At 45.3% G+C, this 26,298-nt stretch overlaps 1 protein-coding gene across 1 annotated transcript in view; it reads left to right on the top strand.

The window, feature by feature from the left end:
- LOC125020817 (protocadherin-16-like) overlaps nt 1-26,298 on the top strand; it is an 83,419-nt gene that overhangs the window by 39,034 nt on the left and 18,087 nt on the right. The window contains 3 exon segments of the mRNA XM_047606339.1: nt 23,283-23,474; nt 25,309-25,540; nt 25,974-26,210. Of these exon segments, the coding sequence (XP_047462295.1) occupies nt 23,283-23,474; nt 25,309-25,540; nt 25,974-26,210 (661 nt within the window).

The following is a 26,298-nucleotide window of genomic DNA, read 5'->3' as shown; positions in this document are numbered from 1 at the left end:
GGTACTTTAAGATGCTGCCTGGCTCCCTTCCTCTTCCTCCTCCTCCTCCTCCACACACACAGACACAGAATCCCTTCCATGTCCCCATAAGGTTGTGTTTCACTCTGTCCCTTCAATATTTTATGCCCCTTGTAGCTGCAGTGCTACAGCATTTACAGGCCTATTGATCAAGTGCAGGTACGAGTAGGCTGTTGAGAAGAACCAGACAGAATCCATAAAAGCATGTAGGTTCTTGCCGCGTTGCTCAGAAGTCATGTACATTACACCGTGGCAAGTACCGGACTCATGCCCCATGTCTCTGAATCCAACCACTCTGGAAATTGGTACCCGGGAACTACCCTTCCTTCAAAGACTTCCCAAACTCTGCTTCTTCAAGGCTGCGCATTGCCTGAGCCGACAGGAGGAAGTACACCTGAGAAGTTTTCTGTCAAAAAGCGCGCCCCCCGCCGCGCTCACAGAGATTGACGGCGAGGAAACCGAGCGCGGTCTTTACGCGGGCAGAGTTGTTTGTTCCAGAAGTCTACAATAACTGGCGAAACCAAAGTCGTGCCACATTTCAGTTGTCTCATTCCTTCACTTGTATGCCCCCCCACCCCCCCTGCTGATCAAGCCACTTTGATTTGTGGCTGTCGGAGGATCACTCCTAAAACAACATCGTCGTTCCTCTGAATAAATGACGGAGGAGCCGGAGAACATCACATGAAGACGAGAGGCTGACGTCTGTTGAGCTTCGCCATATCGGCAGAAGGATCAAATCGCTTTACGGTGGCGACGTGGAGCTCACTGAGAGGCAGGGATGCAAGAAAACAACAAGTTTGGTTTATATTATCTACTGCGTCGACTAAGAGGGAACAGGAGATTGAGAAACAACTGATGCTGATGGAAAGATTCATTCTCACGCTGGGGGAGCAACGCATATTTGGTGTTATTAATATTGAAAGACATATTTTGTTTACCACACCAAGGCCATTTAAACCGGGCCAGATGTGATCCATCTCTAAGTTGAATTTCTCACACAGTTAACCACATTATAGCGCGGAGCTAACTGTAAACAGGAGGTGCGCTACAGCACACATGCAAACGCTCACGCTGGCATACAGTCTATTAACCTGCCGCTCTCCCTCTGAGCGCGTCGCACCCGCGGCTAGCTGTTTGATTAAGGCCGTATGAGTAATCCAGATGTGTCGTCTTGTGAGTCGGCCCCTACAACGAGGCGATGAAAGGTCCATTTCATCTAAGCCTCCGTCTGCGAAGCTTCTCTCTCTTTTTTTTTTTTTTATTATTTCACAGAGCTTTGCTCATGGCTGGCCGAGATTGATTTTCACACCAAATCCCCGACGCCTCGTGCAGTCTGGCTGACACCGCTGGACGCTCAGTCGTGTGCGTGCACACACATGTAGGCGTCTGTTAAAAAAAAAAGAAGAAAAGTAGAAAAAAATCGGATTGACAGTCATCTTTTTGTCCTTGTTCATTATGAGGTTTTCACGGTAAATAGACATGGCAGAGAAAGGCTCACAAAGAGACTCGTGTTCGACGCAGCTAAACATCGGCTCGCCCGGAGCCATTTGGAAGCTCTGCGCCGTTTATGTCATTTCTATTTTCTACACGTCGCTCTCTCTCGCGCGCGCGCTGACGGCCTGAGAGAATTTTGGATGCTGATAAGTAGTAGTTCACGCCTAGATGTGTAAATCAATGCTGTGCAACATCAAGACTTGGACGCAGACAAAAAAAAAAAAAAAAAAAAGAACCCTGTCACCAGCTCGCTTTGTGTGTGTGTGTGTGTACGAGGAGGGACGCGAGCGTGAGGGATGTGCTTTGAATCTCGGCTGCACGGGGAATGCGAGTGTGTTCCTCCCGGGGGCGAAGCCGTAAAAAGGTTTTAATTGAATCTGTGGTTGAGATGTGTGAAATGCATGTCAGCAAACTGCGAACGTCGAGTCGGGCCAGAAGGACTGCTGGGGTTAAAAGCGAACAAGGCCCCACAGGACTGTGCACATCTAAGAATTAACTCGTGGAGGAAAGCAGCTCGGTGTTAGACCTGTTCCTGGGTATTTGACCGTCTTTGCCACCTTGATGGATCAGTTTGTAGTGAACAGTACACTGGGAACATGAGACATCATTTTCACACGTGGATTTTCCACCACGGAGTCCAGACATGAACCCCGCTGAGAATGGAGATGTGCTGTAGAAGGCTTTGTGCAGTGGCCAGCCTCTCCCATCATCAATGTGAGATCTTGAAACAATACAAGGTCTTGAGAAATGAACGCAACAATGGATGGAAATAAATCTTGTGAAGCTTCTTATCAAAACAATGCCACGGCAAATGCTGCTGCAATCAAAGCTAAAGGCGGTCCAATGAAATATTAGAGTGTGTGACCTTTTATTTGGCCTGGCAGTGTATTTTTTTTTTTTTTTTTGCTTTTAGGCTGTAGCCTCCACAGTTATTTCACATTGTTTTAGCACCAGGAAGAAGGATTTCATTAAACGAATTGGTTTTCTGGCAGCAGCTTATATTTTCATTATTAAGTCAAATACACAGACTGTATCGATGTGAATGGAAAGATATGCAGTTGAAGTTCTTGGGTCGACTTCCTTGAGGAATTGTCATTAATAGCTCAGCTTTATGTTCAGAGAGGGAGTGTGTGTGCGTACGTGCGCGTGTGCGCGTCCTTTTTGTTTCGCACTTCCACGCACTTTCACGTCCAGCTCTCGAGCATATCATCCAGAGCAGAGCTTCCGTTTTTTCGGCCCCAACAATAGTGGCAGCTTCCTGGTCGATCGCATCATTTCCTGTCTCGCTTCTAATCCAGTCGCACACCGTGATGTCCGGTCCAAGGGACGTGGAAATCCACTCCTTACCCGGCAAGCAATCAGGGACAGGGTAAAAGTTGAAGGATCACAGGATTTTTTTTTGCTTTATATCCTCTAAAACCTGAAGAGCGTGAACTTCTGTTCTTCTGTGGTCGGCCTAAGGGGAGTCGATGACTTCATAAAAGAGTGCTTCACTTAAAAAAAATCATTATCACGTAGCAAGCATGAATCACCGACATTTATTCGCCGGCATACCTCACCTGAGTGACACAACCCTTTGTATATTTTTCCGCGTCTGACCCTCGGTGAAAACTATTTGGACGCCACCGGAGTAGGTGGTCCGTGTTTGCCCACCACAACACGGTAATCTCTTAACAGCTTACGTCTCTCTCTGTCATCCGCGGTTTCATTTCAAAGCCCATGTAAGGAATATTCGGCAATGACAAAATCCTGGTGCTCCACTTAGCTGTGCTTTTCATCATCGTTGAATTAAGTCATGCCAGTGAAGCTGAATCCCTCTTTGGGCTTTCGACTGTGAAGTCACCTGATACACCTGGCGTGGAGCCTTGTTTACAGCAGCTGCAGACTGCGATGAGGGCCGCGAGGGCCATGCTGTGGGACATGAAGCAGGCTGGTCAGAATCAGACAGGCCTAACTAACGTGTCGCTGACAGGTTAATCTAGGCCTTCTCTTTCGCCCACTCCCATGCCAGGGATATGGAATTGAACTAAACCCAGGGGTAATGACATAGACTTTCATGATACACTAGAATGGGTCATTACTGTGCTGAACCTTCTTTTCATCTAGCCTGGGGAACCCATCTAATGGAAACAAATTGTCGGATTTTGGCAACGATGCGCCGCAATCTTCCCGCTTCGTTTTATCTCCCCCTCGTACGTGATTATGAAGTTTGGCGTGGCGCGAATGCAGAATTACTTCATTGTATTAAGATCAACTTGGCTTGACTGTGAATGTGTTCATCAGAGTCAAGTGAAAGATCTGATACCAAAACGGCTCAAGCTAAAGGAATATGACAGCTTTATAAGCAGAGGCCCGAAGGCTCGCTTGACTGTAAGGGGTTCGGTTTGAAGGTCCGACCCATCCAAAAACAGGATTTACATTGTGCCGTTGCCATGATTGTGGACGGAGAACTCAATATATACGAGCAGCTCTGCGCCAGTGAGCACGTCAGAGCATCGAGTGTCAAGTGAAACTTTATTTGGTAAGAAAGGGGACTAGAAAGGAGTTGTCAAAATGCGAGCGCCTTATCTCGTAGCAACCTTGTTTGTCATTTGTTCTGCGCAGGAGTTTTTGTTTTACTTCTGTTGTGTCTTACTGAGGTGCTTCGTCGCGTGGCCTGTCCAGGGAAAATGATGATGATGAGTAACTTTAAGCGAAGCGATCAGCTGCGTCTGGGTGCGCGCATCCCCACTCAGCCTTTCTCTATTCTTTGTGGTCCGAACCTGACACTGCTCGCTTTGCTGTTCTGGTAAAACACGGGGTAATTGAAACACATTGTCCAATCATGGACCCATTTTTTTTTTGATGGATGGTGCATTGCAGCTGTTGTTCTGCCATTGTAAGCCTAAATCTGAGCTCTCACCCCGCGTTGTGCCAACGCAAAGATTGGATTTTTGCTTCACTGTTTTGCGCAGGAATCGTTCTGACGCAGGTTTGCAGACGTTCAGGTTTCGAGCCCGTTCGCAGCAAGCAGGCAGGACTGCGTGCATGCGTGCAGCCACAGACTGTGCAGCCCGGTGCCAGTGTGTGCCACGGCGACTGCTGGAGATTACTGAGAGCATCAAAGCGGCGAATCAGTGAAGCGGGCGGTGTTAGAGCGATGCCTGAGTTTACAGTACAGCCCCCTAGCCTTCTGTCATCGGCCACACCTAGTGGAGAACAAAGGGAGCGGAGGCTGGCACTGAGTGGAGCATGGAGGAGGAGGCGGAGGAGGAGGAGGAGGAGGAGGAGAGTGGAAAGCAACAAGACAAAAGAGAAAAAAAAAAACTAAGATTAAAAACACGGTAAAAAGAGCTGGCAGGGATACAGCTGAGAAAGGAGTGATGTTTCCTGCCTCCAAGGGCCTTTTTTGATGTCACATTCAAATATTCATATTAGTGTTGCCTTCAAGATTTCATTGACTTTTCACTGCGTAGTTAATGTCACATAGATTAAAGCAATGTCATCGCAAGAAACACGGCGCTCAAACGATTTAAGGAGTTCAGTCTCTAGCCCTCAGCTAATACTGGAGCTACTGGATGCTTGTCTAACTCCTAATTTTGGGAAGAAGACATCAAAATAAAACTGAAATATGTGGAGAAAATACCAAACATGCAGAACATTTCCATCTGTTCATCACGTTGTTTACACTGTGTGCGTGTGGTGTTTTTTCTTCTCTTTTTTTTTGGAGTGTATTTTAGCTTGTGGTCCATTTTCAAACCACATCACAATCCCATTTCCTGAGTTGCAGTTCGTAACCTTAAATGTTTAATATGATCAGATTATACATACGTAACAAACGCGTGTTTTTTTTGTTTTTTTTATGGCAGCGGACATGACAATGGTGTGTCTCACCTGTTGGATTTTCTTACATCTTGTCTCGCTTTTTTTTTTCTTTTTCTTTTGCACTGTGGTTCCACCACTGCTGGACGGATGCTGCAGCGGAGGGAACGCAGCATACCCGCGGAATAAAATAAAAATCAACCAGAAATATATTTTGGTTCTCCTCTTTGGTCAAAACCAAAATGAGAGTGGACTGCAGCAAAAAAACAAAAAAAAAAACATCCTGAAATGAATGCGGCACACCCTGTCTGTGAAATAACGGACAGTAAACTGTAACCAAAACAGAAAATAATGCACATGGAAATACAAGGGCATGTGCGAAGATAGATTTAAACTCCAAAGCAGGGATGGATTGTGTTGAAATTAAACAAAATATGTGAAGAAACTGAAAAATGTTGGGGGAAAAAATGTCCACATTAAAAAGGCAATTAACCAGACTTTCTGGGTTTTGCTCTCAGCAAATAATATTGCACACGTCCCCTTTAGTGCTAAGCCCGGTTGGGACAAACTGTCAATAAAACTGTCGGAGACAGCATGGGTAGTAGACGAAGGCAGCGGTGAGATGAGATTGAGGATGAAAAAAAAAAAGGACTCAAATAAGGGAGGATGATGAGATAAAAATGAGGCGGACGTATAAAAAGAGAAACACGTTTAACGGAAATATTCCGTCAGCGCAAAGACAGGCCGACGAGGGGGGAACCTCCGAGAGGTTTTGGTTGGCCCCCGCACACAAGGCGCCATTGTGCGCCTATAGTTGCTAGCTAACTGGGTTTGACAGGCCTGTTTTGACAAGCTCCTCGGGGAGCAATGTGTTTGAGATAGAAATTTACAGGCCCGTGTTGTTTCTACATGGTTTTGAGCGGCTGCTGCCGTTTCCGTCGCCGGTGCTGGTCTCGTTTCACGCTTCGCTCATACTGCAAGAGACAGCCTTTTGTCACACGGAGGCCTAGCTCTGCAATGCCGGAGGTTTGCTAGCGAAACATCCCATCCACATCCTTAGTAATTGCTTTATTTCCTCTAAAACCTGAAGAACGTGAACTTCTGTTCTTCTGTGGTCGGCCTAAGGGAAGTCGATGACTTCATAAAAGAGTGTTTCACTAAATCATTATCACATAGCAAGCATGAATCACCAACATTTATTTGCCGGTATACCTCACCTGAGTGACACAACTCTTTGTTTATTTTTCCGTGTGTGACCCCTGGTAAAAACTATTTGGACGCCACCAGAGTAGGTGGTCCAGTTTGCCCACCACCATCCTTAGTAATTGCCGTTAGATTTGAAATGGAAGGCAAATCGCTGCTATTATGGTAAAGAGGAGCTTCGAGTTAGTCTTTACTTTCAAGGCGTTAATCCACAGTGGGAAGCAGAGTGCAGAGTCAACACGGCGTAATAAAAGAGAAAACCAATCACACTTTAAAGGCAGCAGGGACCTCTTCCACCGTCTTCTGTATCTTATCCCGCTCCCGACACTGTCTTCCTTCAGTATCGGTTGTCCCCCTGTCGCTCTCCTTTCGCGAGTGCTGAGCCAAGCTAAATGTGACCCTGGTGAGGGTGAGCTTTGCTGGCTAAGGTACCACACTGCTATCCGAGCCGCGAGGTGGGAGTCTAGCGGGTGAGGAAAATATCGTCATGCGGCTCCCTTTTGGAGGTCAAGTAAATATATGCGAGAGGGTAAGCAAACAGAGAGGATGGGCACGGGCACGAGCTGTTTCTGGCAGCGAGTGAGGTGGGGGCTGGGGGAGCAGTGGGATGCAAAGCTGTCGTAGCAGGTGCATGCTGCAAGAGGTGGTGAGCGCAGTATGTTAAGGGGGTGTTACTTCAGGGGAAAACTACATTAACCTAGTTTTTCTAAGGGTGCAGGCGATTTGGGAAACGAGATGTGATATATGATTTAACGGGGGGTCTTTAAAAGATTGTAAGGCGCATCTTTACATCTCCGCCTTCCCTTCAAATCACAGTCTCTGAAACTCAAATCCTCCTCTAATGTAGCTTTGATCTGGGTAATAACCTGCACCACCCCTCAGTCCTCCGCCCCCAGTACCCTCTCATCCCACGCCCCCGGCGGCATCGGTGTGACCGGCCATGTGATAGCTGGGACCTCATCATTTCACATTACTGTGCGGCTTAGTGCATCTTAGTCAGCGCTTCTACTTTGAACCCCGCGGCTTACAGTGTTGGAGGTCTGTTTACCCCGTGACTTCGGGCTAATCTCTCCTCTAACTCTCGGCTAAACCTCTCAGCCTTCGTCGCCTGTCCTCCCCCCTTTTTTCCGCGGCTGCGCGTGACGCCGAAGGAGACGACCGAAGGAAAGTCGAAATAGCCTCCTTGTTTATTCCGCCCAAATGTTCTCCTTTGTGCCTTTTGGCGTTCTCCCCGTCCTCTCTGCTTTGTCTTTCTTAACTCCAAAACACCACATTAGTTCAGCTCTCTCCCTCTCCCTCTCTCTCCCACACTTGCTGTGCACCTTTCCCCATGCGCACTAACAATTTCCATTCCTCCTTTCACACACTTTACCCAACACTTTCGCCTCGTCTCTCAGTACCGCACCATTAGCGTAATCTCTCTTTCGTCACTTTAACTCCCGACTCCTGTTCACACCACCTCCGCCTCTCTTCCTATCTTGGACAGCGGCGATGGGTGCGTTTTGATTTACACGGCCGAGTGCAAGTGATCATGTCCAACAATCCCCGTTGGAACCCCCGTCATAAATGTTGGCATGTGGCGTCTGCTGCTGCCGGGCCCTCTGTTTTTTTCACTCCGCACGCCAGAGACTTTGCGCGCTCGGTCCAACTTTGGCCAAGCGAAGAAGCGCGGAGAAAGCTTTGTTCTGTCTCCCGTCGGGGGCAAATTTGCTCAAACTCTCTGCATTAAAGATGTGGCAATGAGCGGTAATGACGTCAGAGGCGCTGTGGAAATGATTCAGCGCGGTGAATGGAAGTGGCTGAGACGCGAATAACAGGGGAAGATGGAGCGATGAAGGTAGAAAAGGACTCTTAATTAATCAGTCGCTGGAGTCTCATTATTATTTCTTTTTTTTTTTTTTTTGCTTGAATCCAGTGTCCCTCTCTCTATATGGAGGCTATTCAGCTCTAAATTAATCTTCATTTCCAGCTTATCTCTGCTTCTACGCGTCTGTTCGAGCAATTAAGATTTTCGGTTCCCCAACACTCAGATAAAATAACTGTGTAAGCGTTCAACATTCCTCTGAATACCTGTGGTGTGCTTTTATAGGTTTTTATTGGAGACAATGGAGTAATCTGTGGCTCAGGCTCTGTCTGCCCGGTTCGTGCCTGCAGTGTTTGAAGCTACTACTTTTCTGTGCTTCAAGTTGGTCCTTGTGCTGAGAACTCATTTCCCAGTGATCTGACTGATGAAGTGAGGACGTGCGCCTGATTTAAGTCTTTCTTTCCACGAACCTATCGGTGTGTGTGTTGCTAACCCTTCTTTTTCTTTGCTCACATTCTCCCTCTTTCCCCCCTTTTCTTTATCCTTGCCTGATTCGCTCCATGCAGGAGTTGGCTGTATCTCTGACCCCAGGGCTGCATCATGCATAGCCAACCTGTTTTTCTTGGAAATTCCAGCTGGCTGAGCGGGGCCGTGGAGGATGGGACGATAGCGGCGGGGAGGAGTGCGCACATATGTGCTTGTATACCTCTGCAGACGTGAATGCGTCTTTAATAGGTGCTCTACATCACTGACAGTCCAGTTTACCGAGTGTGTTTTGGGTTTTATGAGGCCTCCGGTGCTCGCTTTAATCTGCCGGGTCCCCCCGCTGTTTGTCTGAGGCATCGCCGTCTCCAGCGAACGTCTTTTTGTCCGCGCGGAAAACAGGGGGACAGAAAAACAAATGGGAGAGAGAGTTGCCGACCCAAAGGAACAATTAACTTTAATCCCGTGTCGTGAAACTGATGAAAACTGATGAAAAGCGTGAGGTCCAAATAAAGGGGGGGAAAGAACTGAGAAAGACAAATAGGATTTAGGCAGCTAAAGCGCCTTAAAAATGAGCAGTTTATTCTGAGAATAACTTGGCCGCCTCTTCCGAGCACGGTCAGAATTCTGGGGATCGGGCTTTGGTCCTGCACGAACTGTGATTTAACAGGTGCTTTAGGAATCACGACAATGATTGAATTCCCCCCACTTCCTCATACTCACCGCTCATGTGCCGAGTCAGGAAATTATTTTAAGAAGGGTAAGCTACTTTTTTTTTTTTTTTTTCACCCTCTGGCTGTGTATGAATATGTAATTGCAGCGTCTAATATCCTCATTTCACCCATGCACGTGGAGGCTTCTTGTGTCTCCGCGGGTCAATTAAGCAGAACTTGGTTATACCTTAGAAACATGTGTGTGTGTGTGTGTATTGAAGGGTTGCCTCCTGAACCTTCAGCCGAATAAAGTTGATCAATAGAATTCATTAAGATGTAAAAGCCCTCACTGAACGCTGACCATTCAGCAGTTTGCGTGTGCAGGAGCGTGTCTTTGCGTGTATGCCATAATGAGTTTTTTTTTTTTTTTTAAGCGTCGATCCGCTTCTAAATCACACGTCGTGTATCGTAGCTGGAGTTCGTGGCCTTCGGGGTCTTTCATGGGACACAAATAGTTTAACCTCGTCAAGTTTTCTAACTGCGTTTAGCTTCTTTTTACCCTTAAACCAGATCCTAATGAACATTAACACAGACAGGAGAACCTTTGTGCGACTCAACAGGCGCTAACGGGTGACCCATCTCTGACTCTGGCTGCGGTTCAGGCCCAGGTCAATGAGACGCTAATCCAGTTATTATAGCCGCACGTTATTTCTTACCACACAATCAACTTAGTTCCATTGTCGACTGATGTCACGTATTAGCTCCTTTTCCCGCTTGTTGTTTGACCCTTAAGTTGCACATGACTGCAGAAACTGCACCAGGTCATGACCATGTATCTCACAAACAATTACATATACTTTTACCTTTACTTGTACTTTTACTGTTGGCCGGTGAAGGGCTTGTCTTCTGTGAATGTCACGTCCTGTCTGTTTGGGTTTTCTCCAGATGCTCCCGCTTCCTCTCACAGTCTTAAAAACGCTCATGCTAAGTTAACTGGTGGTTCTAAACAGGTGGTAGGTGTGAGTGTGGGTGGTTATCTCTGCCCCGTGGTGGACTGGCAGCATGTTCAGGGTGTACTCCGCATCTCGTCCAGTGCCAAGTGGGACAGGCTCCAACCTTCCTCAGTATTTGGGTTTACTGGAGACTTTCCAATTGAAGTCATTCCGATCGAAGGTTTCAGGTCAGCTGTTTACATGTGAGGTGATTTATTCCGATCTGATGTTTACATGCACCAATACTTTTAATCGGAACGGCCGTTTTACAAACGTGTGACATACACGGATCAATGGAAACATCCCGTGACTTGTCTCGTCTAATCAGCATAGTAGTTGCTATTGTTCTTATGCTTAAAGGCTTGGTTCGGAAAGTTTGTGGGGTGTATTGTGTTAGCCTTGTAGTAGCCTTGTAGCAGCCAGTCTTCAAGGTTTTCCAGCGGTCCTGAAATTGTTCCATGCTTCGGTCTATCTCTCGGCCTCAGTTTATTTTTGATGGACATTTTTAAACAGTTAAATTTTTCAAATTTTTTCTACCGTGTAAGTGTGCGAGTTGTTATTAAGAAGAAACTCTGGACCTTGTCACTGACCAGTTGAGGAAACGAACGTCACTGCGCATTTACATCAAAACAGAGCATGCTCAGACAGAACGTAGCAAGACTTCTTTCCGATTCACCGTCTACATGGCTTTCAAACGGTTTGGGAAAAGGAATATTCTACCCCTGTGAAACCGAATGAAATTTCATTCGGTTTGGGCTTGTTTATTTTCCTAATTGAGTTGTTTATATGGAGCATTTTCATTCGGTTTAAGCTTCTAAACCGATTGTAATCGGAATATATGACTCCATGTAAACCCAGCTGGTGTCAGACAAACTGGACGAAATGTCTTTTGGACCAAGGAGACCTTCAAGTGTCTTCAATAAACGATTTATTTTTCCATTTATGACCTCCCAATTTGTCTGAAAATGACAGTATTTGTAGCAAAATATGCTTGCGGTCATGCACTCCTACCGTGTGCTGCGTGTGTGGGGCCCAAACTGAGAAGAGAACGAGCGATTACACAATTCTTGTTGAAAAGAGGTACGGTTATGCTAAACAAAATGTGTATTCTCACCAACGATTTGATTACCTTTAAAGAAAGTTGTTTTATTTTCTACTTGTGTGTTTGTAGAGTGCATTCTTGGTTTAAAACTGTGTACAAAAACACACAAACACACTCGGACCCCCTGGTTTGGAGAGGTTGTGCCTCTCTACGGTCAACGGCTATCTGAGTAACCCGACACCAGATGTAAGCTCCGGGCTCTGCTATCTTTTACTATTATCACCTCCCTGAGGTGGAGGTCACCAACTAATGCCTGACCTCGGGAAAACAAGGGACAGAAGGAGCGACGCGGAGGAACTCCAGACGCAGACGAGGGATTCGGGGAGAGAAAACGTAAGCTCCCAGCTGGCTCAGTCGGTTGACCTGCCGCTCTTTAAGAAAACAAAAACGACACGAACCCCGAAAGTTGCTGCGGCGTGACAGAAGTGCTAACATATTGGATTCCCTGCAATCAAAATCTTCATTATTTTCAGGAGAGATAGCAGGTGTTGCTCCTTCTGCTCCGTGCTCCATCACGGTTGACGCACACGCTCGAGCTCGTCTCTGGGGGGGGTCAAGGAAACAGGGGTGCAGCTGGAAGTTTGGCCGACCTTCGACCCCTCAGGCTCGCGCTCACTTGATGGCGCGCGGGCTCACGTGGCGCACACATGCGCACAGACGCACGTCCCTGAAACTAATATTGTCAACGGCCATTTCTGAAGGACACTCGGAGCTAGTTTAGTCTGTCCCCAATAAAGCCGAGCTTACTTATAACGATAAACACACTGCGCCTTATTAGCGTCAACCTCCCACATAGCTCGGTGTTGGTTTACAGATTGAGAAATAAAATGACGCTGAAACATAAATGTTTATATGAAGAAAATCGAGCTAGCCTGGAAGACTCCTGCTCTACAGAGTGGGGTTGGGGTGTAGGGGGGTGGGGTGGGGGGGTGCTTGGTTTCAATCACATTTACTTTATACACCCATGATTTAGTTTGAATTGGAAACATGTCAGTGTAGAATCCTTTAACTCGAGTTTGGTTAGATTTATTGTATTCTTAGCCCCTGGGCAGAGATAATAGAAGATAAATAATGTCTTTGAGTTAAAGGCTTCCATCTGGCGGCGCACGACAAAACCTTGACCCAGTCAGTGCCGCATGAGGCAAGAAATCATTGCGGCAATGACAAATGATTTCTGGAGTTTACCTCCGTGTTTGGATGAAGTCAGCCATTTTTAATCTGCTTTGTTTTGAGCTTTTTGGTGGGGGGCGGGGAGTAGCGGAAAGACTTGTGTGGCTTTTTCAGTCTGTCATGTTTGGGTAAACAAGCCAATTTTTCATTCATTTGATTCCTTCAGAAATTTCTAAACTGTTTTTAACCGGGCAGCTGACGTTCCTGAATAAATCAGCGTACTGACTGGGCAATTAGACGTTTTAGACTTCTTGTGTTTGAAAATCATTCATCCGCAGACGAAATCGTACGTCGAGAAACGAACAGGAGTTGAGTGCGGCGCAAAAACTGTTCTTATCATTCAATAATAACCCAATAACATAATGATATAACTATATCAACGTAATAAAAGCTGGTTGGACACTATGGAATTATTGCCCACCAACGCACTGGCTGTGGTTGTTAGAAAAACTCATTGGTCGTAACCAGAAAGGTTCATTATTTGGCGTCTGGTGTTAATCAATTTACCTTTAATTGTCCTCAGTTCTGAAGCGCCCCGTTGACATGGCCGGTGGCTGAGGTCATAAAGGCCTGAGGGATCTCGTCCAGGAAGCATGACTAAATGGGCGGAGGGCCGCGCGGGCTTAGAGACACTATTTCGGTTTAGTGGAGCGAAGCTGTGCAATCAACAGGGATAAGCCCTTTGTGTAGCACGTCGAGAAGGTATTGTGAGCGCGTCTATTTGTGAATCAACTTGAACCGCGTTACTGCGACGGCAGGGAGGTTTCCCCCTGAGCCCAGCTTAGAAAAGTTTGTCTGAGATTAATAAAGCCCAGACGGTGATACGGTTTATTTTAAACCGCCAACTCGAGCGAAGAATGTAAACATAAAGATAAAAGATGATTTCTCAGAAACACATACTTGGCCACATCAAAGCTTGGAAATTTTTTGGAAAAAAAAAAATACTTGTAATCTTATCTGGAATATCTTAGATATGCAGGAGGTTGACTTTGACATTCTCTTCCCCCGCAACAGCTGTCTTTGTGATGGACTGTTAAAATCACACCTATTGATTTCCTCCTTTCTGTGCTTTTTGCTTTCCCAGATGGACCAGTCAATAGCCATAATCAGAACTACTCACTCTTGTCTGGCCACACACACAAACACACATTGATTGTGGGTGTACCAAATTTGCAAAGCCCACAACCTCACAAATTGGCCCCTGGAAGAGATCTTCACACATGTGCAGACACTTAGAGAGGGTTTTAAAGATAGGACCCTCAAAAAACCTGGAGTTAAAACATTGTCTGTATCAATAGTTTGACATGAAAAAAGATGATGTGCTGCTAAATGTGACGGATGTATGGAGCCCAGATCTCTCTCTCTGTTCCCCTCTCTCCACGCAGACGGGCTGCTTTAAACTCCAAGCACTAACTGGAAATAATAACCAACAACAAGATGCTAACCCTCAAATTCCAAGCGCCCGCTCCCGATGATATACTCTTTTAACAGTGGTCTGAGAGTCCCACACGTTCGTCGAAGAGAAAATAAAATCCTGCGGTGTGCCAGTTGAGGAAAGAAAAAAAACCCCAAAAAGATTCCACATTCCCTCCATCTCTTTGTCATGTTTTTATTGCGCAAACCACTGAAATGCCCCAAATTTATATATATATATATCTATATACACGCACACACACGTCTTGCTCCCATTCTTGGAGACATGCTGTAGCAGAAGCACAGACACATCTTCTTAAACACACGCTGCTGTTTTAGTGACTTGAAGACGTAAAATTACCCAGAGTGGTGTCCCCGAGGCAGCTGTGGGCCGCTCGCTCTCAATCATTCCTCCTCTCATTCATCCACAAACCCAACAGCTCAGACCGTCTCGCACAGCGGTCCCCAGCCTGAGGTCCAACTTCAGTCCATGTTTGTGCTCCTTAATTATTGTTTTCTCTTCATCTCTGGAGCAAAATTACAACTGGAGGACAATAAGTGATCATCACTGCTCACTTCTTGTCATGGACGGCGCTGTGTAAATCAAAGCAGATGACTCGGAGAAAAAAAATAAATTTGCTCTCTCATGTCGTGCGTCTCGTCTTTGAGCACCCTTTGCTTTGCTTTTGCTGTAATTTGATATCTCGAGGATACATAAAACAGAGCAGTCGCACTGTTCATGAGCGCAGTAACAGCGCTGAGCCTCATTAAGCTCAAAAATATCCAAATTTGATTGCTGACCAAGGATCATTTACAAGGTCGCTATGTTGATTTCCCCAATTATGCTTTAAAAAGCAACACGGATGCCGAAGAATGCTATTGATTGGTCGCCGCGTTTCCTCCACTGCGCTCTGACTTAAGACAATCCTGTCTCTCCAGGCACATCCCTCTTCATCACTGACCTCTTATTCCTCGTTAGCTTCCCTGTTAGCAGGGTCGGGGTTAGAAAAAATAACATCTCTGGCATTTCATGGATGTGGAGAACTGTTGCTAGCAGCAGCTGCTGCACCAGCCAGAGTCTCGCTGAGGCCTCGGTCAGAGACAGAGACACAGGGTTTCAGTGCCTATTAATATTTAACAATGATTAAAAAAAAAAAACAAAGGGCTGATTATTTTTCTCTGATTAGGCCAGCTGTTAGTCAGGGCCCAGAGGATTCACAGTGAAAACTGCCACCAACACACACACATAGCACAGTGCAGGCGGCCACATGCTAAATTGCACGAGAGTTGCCGTGATGCAGGGCTTTGCACAAGATGGGGCTGCTGCCATCTAAATCTCCCACGTCTCTTATCGCTCCAGAGAGTCCAGTGCAGTGATGTCATCAGTCATTGTGCTCCCCTTAATCTCCCTGCCCATCCCTGTAACCAGCTTTTTTTTTTATCTCCCCTTGACCTCGCTTTTAACCTGCATTCAGTCTCCTTTCTTTTTCAGCACAATTTTAGAAAAGCGATGGCAGCCTGCTCTCGATCGGCAGAGCTGTCGGTGAGAGGCTTGGTCTAATTACTCAGTTGCAAATGAATCGTTGTTTCCGAGTGTTTTTTTCTCAAGGAAAGAAAATGTAGACACTGATCAGGCTATAACATTATGACCGCTGGCAGTAAAAGTAAATAACATTGACCATCTTGTGGCAATTAGGCCTGGTATTTGTGTGGATGTTACTTAGACATCTACCACCCACTTAGACCAGACCAGGCAGCAACCATCCCCAACAGGATGCAGCCTGACACAGACACACACACACATAAAATCGGTTTAGGAACAACTAAAAAAAACATGAAAAACAACACAAGGTGTTGCCCTGGCCTCCAAATTCCCTAGATCCCAAACTGATCAAGTATCTGTGGGTTGTACTGGAACAAGCCTGGTCCACAGAGGCCCCTCCCCTCAACCCACAGGACCCAAAGGCCCCCACCTAGACAGTCACAACTGATTTGGAGGCACAAAGGAGGCCCACACAATATTAGGCAGGTGGCCATAATACTGTGCCTGATTGGTGTGCTGGCTCATATATACTGAAACCACGCATATTTCTTGGCTATTGTCAGTCAATTAATCAGTGAGCTGAAAACTAAAGTGCCAGTAATTCTGATAATTGATGGTGTTGTGCTAAACAGTCAGCGGTTCCAGTTTCTGAAAAGTCAGAAATAGCTGCTTTTATGCACCTGTAATGTTGCTCTACGGAGCCGAGCTTTATTCTTCTCAGCGTCGACTTACTGCTTGATGGGAAAGGTGCAGTACGCTGCACTGACCCAGGTTCTGTAGCTGTTTTTGATCCTAAACGATACGTACCTCCTAATCAAGGCATCAGATTCCTGCTATCTTTTTGTTTGTTGCTTTTGAGTTTTGAGCATAACCAGGCGCACGCACTGACAGCGTGTTGTTAAACCAGCATGGGTAAACCATGCCTTGCGTCCTTTAACATCAGATGCAGCCCGAAGATAAACTTCCTAATACACACCACATGTCTGCATGTTAAACTCAGCGGGCCAAAGCTGTAACTCTGCAGTGTAGTTTACCATTTGGCTTGCTGCGTGTGAGTGTGTATACAAATATGCACATTTTTTAGAGACTGAGGCAGAGAGAGTTTTCGCTCGCCATCAACCCTTGTTATGTTCATTAATACTATTAGCATTCTTTCTACCAAATATAGAAATCATTCTGTCTCGCTCGTTCCCTCTCACCTCCCTCCCCTCCTCCTCCCTTCACTGGTTTGATGTTCCTAATTATTTCCAGCCGTGAACTCCACATGAAAGACAACAAGCACTTGCCGTAATAGGGTGCTGAAAGAAAGAGTGAGGGAGAGGACAGAGGAGAGGCGAGACACTATATAAGAAAAGGGCAGGTCAAGGGAGGAATGGAGACTGAACGAGAAGGGAGACGAGGCCTCGGTCCTCCTCATTCCCGTTTCAAGGTCTCATGTTATCATTAGCCCTTCCTTTTGTTCCCCTGCCAAACTATTTCCACCCCTTCATTACCTCTCCCACCTTCCCCTCCCCGCTCTGCTTCTCTCCTTCCTTGCCATACATCTTAATTGTACCCGTAGTGCCTCCTCTCATCGGCAACCGAGAGGCAGAAATTGATTTGGAGACTTGAAAATGCCTAATATGAGGAATGTGGCTCACCGGGGAGCAAAGGAATGTGTCAGTGGAAGCGAGAGCGCTGAAGTTAAACGAGTCCTTTAGCTCCTTCCGACGCGGCATCACCGCCTATAACTTTAAATCCGGCCTCTTGTTTCAGTTGGTTGTAAATAACTTCAGCTTGTGTGCAAATATGCATTCGGTGCACGAGCTCCAGACCCAGAGAGTAGATTTTTATGGTTATTGCTAAGAGTACTTTAGGTATCCTGTAGTTTATACATTGATAGTGGTACACTTGTGCACTTTAGGGTGATTTTTGAGGTCAGAGGATGTGGTGACATCCCTAGAATCAGTATATTAACTCAATGACGTTAATGAAAAGGGTTTTTGAAGCTCAATGTGGGAAGAACCGGATATCCACCATCTTGGTAGTCCCTACCTCCTCCTACCTCCGTGATTGAGTGTAGCCCAGGTAGACAACTAGCAACCTGCCTAACTTTCAGCCTTGATGTTATTTAAACAAGTGAGCTACAGTTGTCATGGATGGGGAAACCAATACATTTCCATTTTTTTCATACCACGTTGTAAACATATGTATATTTGTACCACCACCTCTTATTACCTCCTGCTGTGGACTATGCTATATAGCTGGTTGTATCTTAGTTCTGATATAGGCAGAAGGGAGAGATGTTTGGTTGGAGTGTAGTTGCTTGTCCCATCATTTCTTACCTACTGCTGGTGGCTAGGCTAATTAGCTGATGTTTTCTAGTGTTTTACTTCCGTGGCTAGGCTAATTAGCTGGTGTCCGGTAGTGTTTTATTTCTGATCCTAGCAGAAGGTAGAGATGTTTAGTTGAAGTGTAGTCGCATGTCCCATCATTTCTTACCTACTGTTGCTGACTAGGCTAGGTAGTAGCTGACCGCTGGTCTGCTGGTCGGTTCTCCAGTTGGACTTGGCTTCTAAAGGAGTTTTGCGTCAGATTATGGCTGTGTATTAATGAATAAGTACTGTACAGGAAAGGACTGGCTTTTCGACTCACATTTTGGCACTTGAGATTGACACTTGTTGTTAAAACAAAAAATATGTTAAAAGGGGTCCAGAGTTACGAATGATGTGATTTGTATGGGTTAGTATTGCTTCTAGCTAAAGCACAGATTACATAACCAACAGAAATGATGTCTAGTAAGAAACACAACCTAGTTGCAATATATTGGAAGCATCCTTCAATCGGTGCACAGTATTTGTGTTAGGCCACTGTTTGATCTGATGATGGCCTTGTAGGCATTCAGACCTGCACCAGTCAGAACAAAGAGCCAGATTAGATCTCTGGGTTTTATAGGTTTTACTGCGAAGGCCTATAGAAACTCTCTTTCACAAGAACCTGTAAAAGTCCCGAGCTGCTGCCGAACTGCAGCTGAGTCCGAAGTAGCCGCACGCAGACTCCTTCTGACACTAACTGATGTTTTACAGAGACAAACTGCAGAGAGCAGCAGGAATCGACCTGGACCACAGCCGACATCTGGAGAAGATGAGAATAGAGGAGTGGAAAAGAGAGCAGAGATGGAGTATGGCAATAGGGACAAAGCTGTGAACGTAGCGAGAGAAAGAAGGAAAGGGGTGAGAAGATGAAAACAGATTCCAGTTTAGAAGTAAAAGCAAATAAAACCTGGAACACATCAGCTCGTGTGTCCTCTTGAGGTTTTGATACGTCGTGGGCAGAACAAAAGAGAAGATCTTGGCTCGCTGGTGTCAACTGCTCCACCCTCCAGACAGGAGACCACTCCTTCTCCGCAACATGAAATTACACTGACAGATGAATCTAGGTGATGTGTATTGAGGTGTGTGTCTGAGATCTGAGTGGACCCATGGTGAGACATCCACTCCGTCTGAAAGTGACAGTGGGAGCATACGAGAAAAGCTAAATGGAAAGGCAGCCATACCAACAGACAGAAAGAAGGAGAAAGCGGGGGCTGTGAATAAGAGTGAAGCAAGTGAGTGATGAGGTCTGGATCTTTGCTAATGCTCCAGTGACTGATGGCTCCTCTACTGTCCCGGCCAGGGATGAATGGCCCTCTATGGAGGAAAAGCTCCAGGCCTGAGTCCTGGCTGAATTCGATACTCGGCACGCTCTTCCTGACTGTTTTTCACATAGTTCTCACCAAGCTTAGGTCCTGTCTTTGAACAGATGTATGGTAGTCTGTCAGTGTACGACACAGTAAGCAAATCAAAGTTATGTTTCTTGTATTACAAGTTTGAGTGGCTGGCAGATGGTTCAGTTTCAGTTTTGATGGTTTTTCCTCCACTAAGCAGCCTAAAACTCCTCAAGGATTCCATGTAGCTAGCATCTAAGATAATGCATGATAGGATGATCCTGAACTGCGCAATCTGTATGTCATTAAGACAAACTCATTTTAGCCATGTTCCTATCATAAGTCTGCATCTTGTCTGCACAAGCAACTGTCATCATATTATATCATTTGAATACAAATTTCCAGACATACCCAGCACACACACGGCGCTTTTTCATTGCAATAGCTGATTGTGCTCGCTTTGATTTTTGTTGTCTTAACATGCTGTCATGAGTGAGTTCCCGGGCTTGTTTTTCAAATATTTTCTCTGAAAACCTTTTCTTACATCAGATATCAGGGCTCAAAAAAAAAAAAAGAAGGAACCACACCGGTGGTTCTGCAAGATTTAGCCCATTAACTCCAAATTGTGTATGCTGTGCTTAGCTTTGCTGGACACCACAGAACAGGCATTTACCACCTTCGAGGCAGCCGTTAGTTTTACTTACTATGAAAATCAAATTCCAAAATCCCATTAGTATGATATAATAGAGAATATACTCATGTAAGTCTTTAAAATATGAGTTTAGAGGACTATTTCAGGCATATTTTAAAACTTGCTTTAACAGCTAGACTGCCCTTCCAAAAGTCTGCGTAAATGTGGAAGATTCATGTCGCACTATAACCAAAAATATCATGGAGACAAGCGCTATGCAAACAGACCTTACTCAGCAGTTAAAATAAATTTAGATGTTGAAAGGTATGAGCTGGTGTTTGTATTTGTGTTGCTATGTACGTAAGTGCGTGTTTATCACAGTCGGACAACTGGACTGGAGAGTATGATGAGGAATAGTGGTGCGGGGCCGAGGCTGGCTAGTCGCTCATGGATCAGAAAACAGGCTCCGGTGTGGGAGGCTTTCCTCCCTTGTCTGCCTCAGCAGATCTCTTGATTTAAGAAGACACGTCAAAAGTGTGTCTTTACTAGATTGCTTTAAAAATTTAAGAGTAATTTTTGGTATTTGATTAGTTCCAACCTGCACGACCGGGTCGTATAAACTAAGCACTAGTGAGGAAAATGCCGTCATACTGTCTTCTATATAGTATGTAGCAGTATTACATCTTTTATTTAACTGCTCCCACGGTATCCTTGCATAGCCATTTTCTAGTCCGATCTTGTGTTTGTCTAGTGTAGTTCTTGCAGCATGGAGAATCCATACCACACTGCTTGGGGTTTTTAAATTTTACAGGGTGTGGAGAATCAATGTCCTGCTCTTACTCTTGTTCCCAGCCTTTATGCAAGTCCTTCCCAGCCTTTCCAGTCTAAGCCTGCTTTTAAAAAGCATGTTCATGTATTCTGTCCAGTTATACGAACATGACCAAGAGAACTTCCCTTGTGGCCTCATCCAGGCTGGAAAACTCTCATCATCTTTGTTGTGGGGTATAGATAGAGGTGACCATGAAGTCACCCTTTGGCCAGGTGGGCGGTCATGGGCGTTTAAATCCTTTTTAATTAGATTTAGTGAAAAAGATGGGGTCATCATATACTCGTGAGCACGTTCACAATTGTCCCGTTCTCATCCCCACAGGTGGCTAATCCGCCACAGACAGCCCGGAAGATACGATGGACACTGAGACATGAGCCTAGATCCCAAAGATAGTCTCAACACTGTACTCTGTAGGAAGTCCAGGCAGTGATCTAAAACCCCCAGGTGTAAACACTGACCAGAGGAAAGGGAAGTGCAGTGTGACCCCTCAAAAAACCACAACTGTCTAGCCATGGTAAGGCTGAGACTAAAATCCCACAACGACGCCTTTCTAATATTCCCATGTTTTAATTTCCTTTAGGAGCAATAGTATGAGTCAAGGTGGTAGTGTTTCTGTGTGTCCATAGCCAATAGGTAAGTGTAATGATGAAGACATGTGTTGGTGGGATGGGAGGGAGGCAATTGCCGGCCGGATGCCTGCTATGGTGGTCTTGTCCTCTGTGGGGTTCAGGGCCAGGGCAGGTTTCAATGTAGGAATCAGACGTGTGATGACCTCATTAAATAACAAGTACAAGCAGAAGAAATGTGTCTTTTTCTATAAGTACGTTAAAAGATATACGGTCATTGTAGTAATGTGAGAATTTTGACCTATTCAGAGAATCACATCAAGTGAAAACAAAGTTGTTGTTTTTGTCATTTACTTTTCAGTTGTAGGTATTGGGCTGTTGGAAATGTTTTTTTTTTCCTGTAATGCAACTTAGCAGAATTACTTAAACAGAACATTTCAGAAGTCTTTTACTATCAATGAATTTCTCTTAAGTAAATTACGAACTGGGGGAATTTGAAAAGGTTTGTAATGGATAAAATTTTGCAACATCTTTAAGGTCCAGACTTTTGTTTTACCTTTTCTACTTATTTAGTTTTACTTTTATTTGTATTCTGAAGGTTTTTAAAGACAGATTTGTTCATTATGCTTTATTACTGTTCATAAGTTATAGAATATTTTATTGCACAGATTTGTTTAGGTTTCTTAAAGTTGACTTCCCCTCATATTCTGACTATTAACTGTTAATTAATCAAATAACAGCTCATTTGCATATTTAGGTATTTTTGGGTTTTCATTACGTATCATGCGTTCTTCCTTGAAACAGTATTTACATCAAAGCAGAAAAGGCTTCTTGGAAGTCCAGCAGTTCATACAATGCGTTGCTTTTGCCTTCTGATTGACAGGCAGGAAGTGATGTCATAAGGCTTCTTTGTCCTTGGCTCGCCTTCAAGGCTTCGACATCTGAGCTAGAATGCTCCATAAACTCCATAACAAGCACCATAAACGCCACCAAACAATGTGTAAAGCCCCAGTCGGGACGCAGGACCCCAGAGCGCGCGGGACGTTTCCCGTTTGTGTTTTGCGAGGAAATCTCTGCAGTGTTATGGGATTCCTCCGTGTTTTAATAGGTTTTGTCGGAGCGCGCAGCGTTTATTTGTTTGGGGGTGCTCCTGTGTTTGTCTGGCGGGGAAAAGGATGTTAGGTAAATGAGAGCGAATGGGTGAAAGGTCGGGTCGAGACGGACCTTTGTAGGAGGAAAATGAAGTAAGGATTAATGTCTGAGGTGTGTGTTTAAGTGGTGTGTTTATGTCGGCCCCGTATCACATTTTGAAAACCAGTTCACGTCACTTGACCTCCTAACATGCATATAAGTGCCTTTGTCGACCCCTGACCCTGAGACACTCCCTCTTCTCTTCTCTTCTCTTCTCTTCTCTTCTCTTCTCTTCTCTTCTCTTCTCTTCTCTTCTCTTCTCTTCTCTTCTCTTCTCTTCTCCCTCAGTTCCCTCCTTCTGTAACCACGGTTACACTGCGCCATCCATCTCTTTGCCAGTATATTCAGCGGCACCATGGGGTACATCTGTCCATTTCTTTTAACTTACCATATAACTGTGATTTATCAAAGTGAATCGCTCTCGCAGATGCTCGTTTTTATAGTACTCTGGAAATCATAACAAGCCGTGCTATGGTGTGTGATATTTGGACAAGAGCAGATGCGTGAGCCTACGAGGTGACTGTATTATGGGACATTATTGTGATAACAGAAAGGCCCTCGGCTCGTATATAATAACCGTGACACGTGTAGGTTTTTCTTTCATGCAGAATTTGGGAACCGCTGCGGTGCTTTTTGAAATCCTCATGTCTCACGGGCCGTTTGGCACCCGCGGACCGCGCTAACACATGTCTCTTTTCCCTCAGGTGTCAGCCACAGACGAAGACCGCGGTTCCTTCGGCACGATAGTTTACACCCTGGGTTCCGGCTCTGGGAGTACCGCAGCACCAGCCCACTTCACCATAAACAAGGAGACTGGCCAGCTGTGCACCAGCACAACTCTGGACCGGGATGAGGGACAGGACAAGTTTGACCTGACTGTAACTGCAACTGACGGAGTAAGAGGACACTTAACACTTAAACAATAGTATCATTTTGCATTCAGTATTAAGCTACCCCTTATGCCCTTACTAAAATATGTTGGACTCATGTTAATGTTTATCTAAAGAAAGTTACATATGTAGGGGGGAATTTAAAAAATATATATAAAAAATGGCTAATCAACCGAAGATTTTTGCATTACCTCTGCCAAGACCTACAGAGTGCCTCAATATTACCCAGCAAACTAGCTTAGCTTAGCGCAAAGAGTGAAAACATGGGACAAATACAGTGTTCAATATTCATATATGGATTTATGTTGCGACTAAACCATTGATTGGTTTTGAAGCTCAGTGTTGGTGGCGATGGTCGTCACCATCTTGGCATCTCTCCTGTCTCCTCGTAACTCTCTAATTTAAAAATGTTTGAAGGGATGGAGCAGCAGACAAGAGACCACACAACTAACAACCTGTAGCCAAAAAAGTACACAATCAACCCAACTGTCACTGAAAGCAGCTCCACCCTTAATTACGCATAAAATTAATACCTTAATTATTTTAACATTTGAGATATATAAGGCTTTACATGTGTTTATTTCTGTTGTACAGTTGAGTAATTTAACCTGGGGGTCTACAGGGTTTGATTTGCTTTTGGGGTAGTCTCAGGTGGCCAATCTAGGAACCGCAGTTTGGGGCACTTCCACGTTGACTTCATGTTTTCAGCCCGCATTCATTTGATTTGTTCGTTTTTTTAACGTGTGCAAATGACATCAATCTTTTCATCTGATGCTTGCCAGCAAAGAAAACGATCATATTTTCCGAAATGTTTAACTATTTTCTTTCTTTTTTTGGCTTTTGCAATCAAATTCTAATTTATTATAACAGCGATCGGAGACCAACAAGTCAAACTACACTAAAGTCAAATCAAATAGTTGTTTTGCCTGAGGAGGAACGCTGGTGTAGTGTATCATTTGATGTTGCGTTGCTTGATCTGTAGTCCTCCTTCTGATCAAAGCTCCAAAACTCAAATGAATCCGATCAAAGTGACATCCAGGACATGTTGTAGGAAGACGGCAGCATCCTGTTCTTACTCGGTGTCTCAGAAATCAAGGGGAACAGAAACAGCATGGCAAAGCAATCAGAGAAAACAGTTAAAAAGTCTCTTTGAAAAAACTTTTACTAGATGCTGATACGATTTTAGTTGAATATGAAGTCGTACCAGACTCTCAAGGATCATCCCAATAGTCCCATTTACATTCAAAGCGCCAATTAATCATCAATTATGCACTTAAATACCAGTTGAAAACTAAAAATAAGGAGCAATTAAGCATCCGTTCTCTTGTGTATCATTCAGTTCCACAATAAAAAAATAGACACACAACCTTATGTTATTAGTCACAGTAGTATCCGCCGCACATTCCCACATTCCCAGCTTGATCCAGCTGGTGTCTGTTCTCTTTGTCCCCGATTTTAATGGTCTCATAAAACTAAGCTCGCAGATACAGTGTAATGAGTGCAAACCCTGCTCCTCGCTGACAAATGCATACAATAGTTGATTGGCTCCATATTTTAGGGATCTTCCGCAGACAAGTCATCCTTCTGTCTTCCTCTACATCTGTTCATCTTTACAGCGTGACATAAATCTACTGCCACGGATTATCGACATGAAAGTCCCGAACTGTCACTTTTCACCAAGGGATAGCAAAACTAATTGTCTTTGTGGAAATATACCGTGCAGGACGTGATTTAACCGCAACAGCTATTTTAATTTACCAGCCATTCGTCTCGATGGACTTCGCTCCGCAAAGGTCCGCTGCATCATCACGGCTTCTTCTGTGGTTTTGTGTCTTTCCAGGGGGGCCTGAGCTCGGTCGCCCGCGTGAGGGTCTCGGTGGTGGACATCAACGACAACCGTCCCACCTTCTACCCTGTCCTGTACACAGTCAGTCTCAGCACCCACAGCGCCCCGGGAACCTCTGTCGTCAAGGTGACGGCCAACGATCCGGATTTTGGAGAAAATGGCAGGGTGACCTACCGCACGGTGCCTGGAGGAGGCTCCAACTTCTTCACCCTCAACAAGGACACAGGTGCGTTGCGGCGAGTTACGACAACGTCTTAAAGGTGCAAATGTGTGCGTAGGCCATGGATTGTATGGTGCTAACACCCAAATATTTAGAACAAATACTGCATCAGCTAGACACTTGGTCAAGACTGAGTCGGGAGCACACTTTGTCTTTTAGCCTTGAGCTGTTCCAGGAAACTGCATGCCGCATGCATTAATAAAGAAGAAGAAGCATTGTTTACATTTTCTGTAAGGTCTGTGATAATAATAAAAAACTGCTAGATTAAGCAAACAGGGACCCATACTCCAACAGTATTTATACATTTGTTCAAACGTACAACGTTTTATCAACTTCACTGATTAGGTCATATTTTCTCTCATGTCACTTAGTCGGGGGGTAACTTAAAACCAAAGAATGCAAAGTGATTTGTCTTTTCTGTTTTTCCCTCTCGCTGCAGGTGTGATTTCTCTCTCCCGCTCGCTCCACGGCAAAGCCAACACGGTGATCTCCATGGTGATATCGGCCGAGGACGGCGGCGGCCTGACGGCGCCGGTCAACGCCCGGGTGAACGTCAGCGTGGTGGCGGGCTCGGTGGCGTCTCCCGTGTTCGAGCAGGCGCAGTATTTCTTCACCGTGCCCGAGGACGTGCTCAGGGGGACGGCGGTGGGAGTGGTGCGCGCCGCCACCAAAACAGGTGAAGACGTTTGTCCTCCGATTAAATGTCGTTGTGAGTCTTTCAGGCTTGTTTTTAAGGCCGAGGTGACTCAACAGTTAGAAGCGTT

The sequence above is a fragment of the Mugil cephalus genome, chromosome 15 (genome assembly GCF_022458985.1).
Source record: "Mugil cephalus isolate CIBA_MC_2020 chromosome 15, CIBA_Mcephalus_1.1, whole genome shotgun sequence".
Lineage (NCBI taxonomy): Eukaryota > Metazoa > Chordata > Actinopteri > Mugiliformes > Mugilidae > Mugil > Mugil cephalus.
The sequence above is the reverse complement of the archived record's forward strand: the minus strand, read 5'-3'. Positions and strand labels throughout refer to the sequence as shown.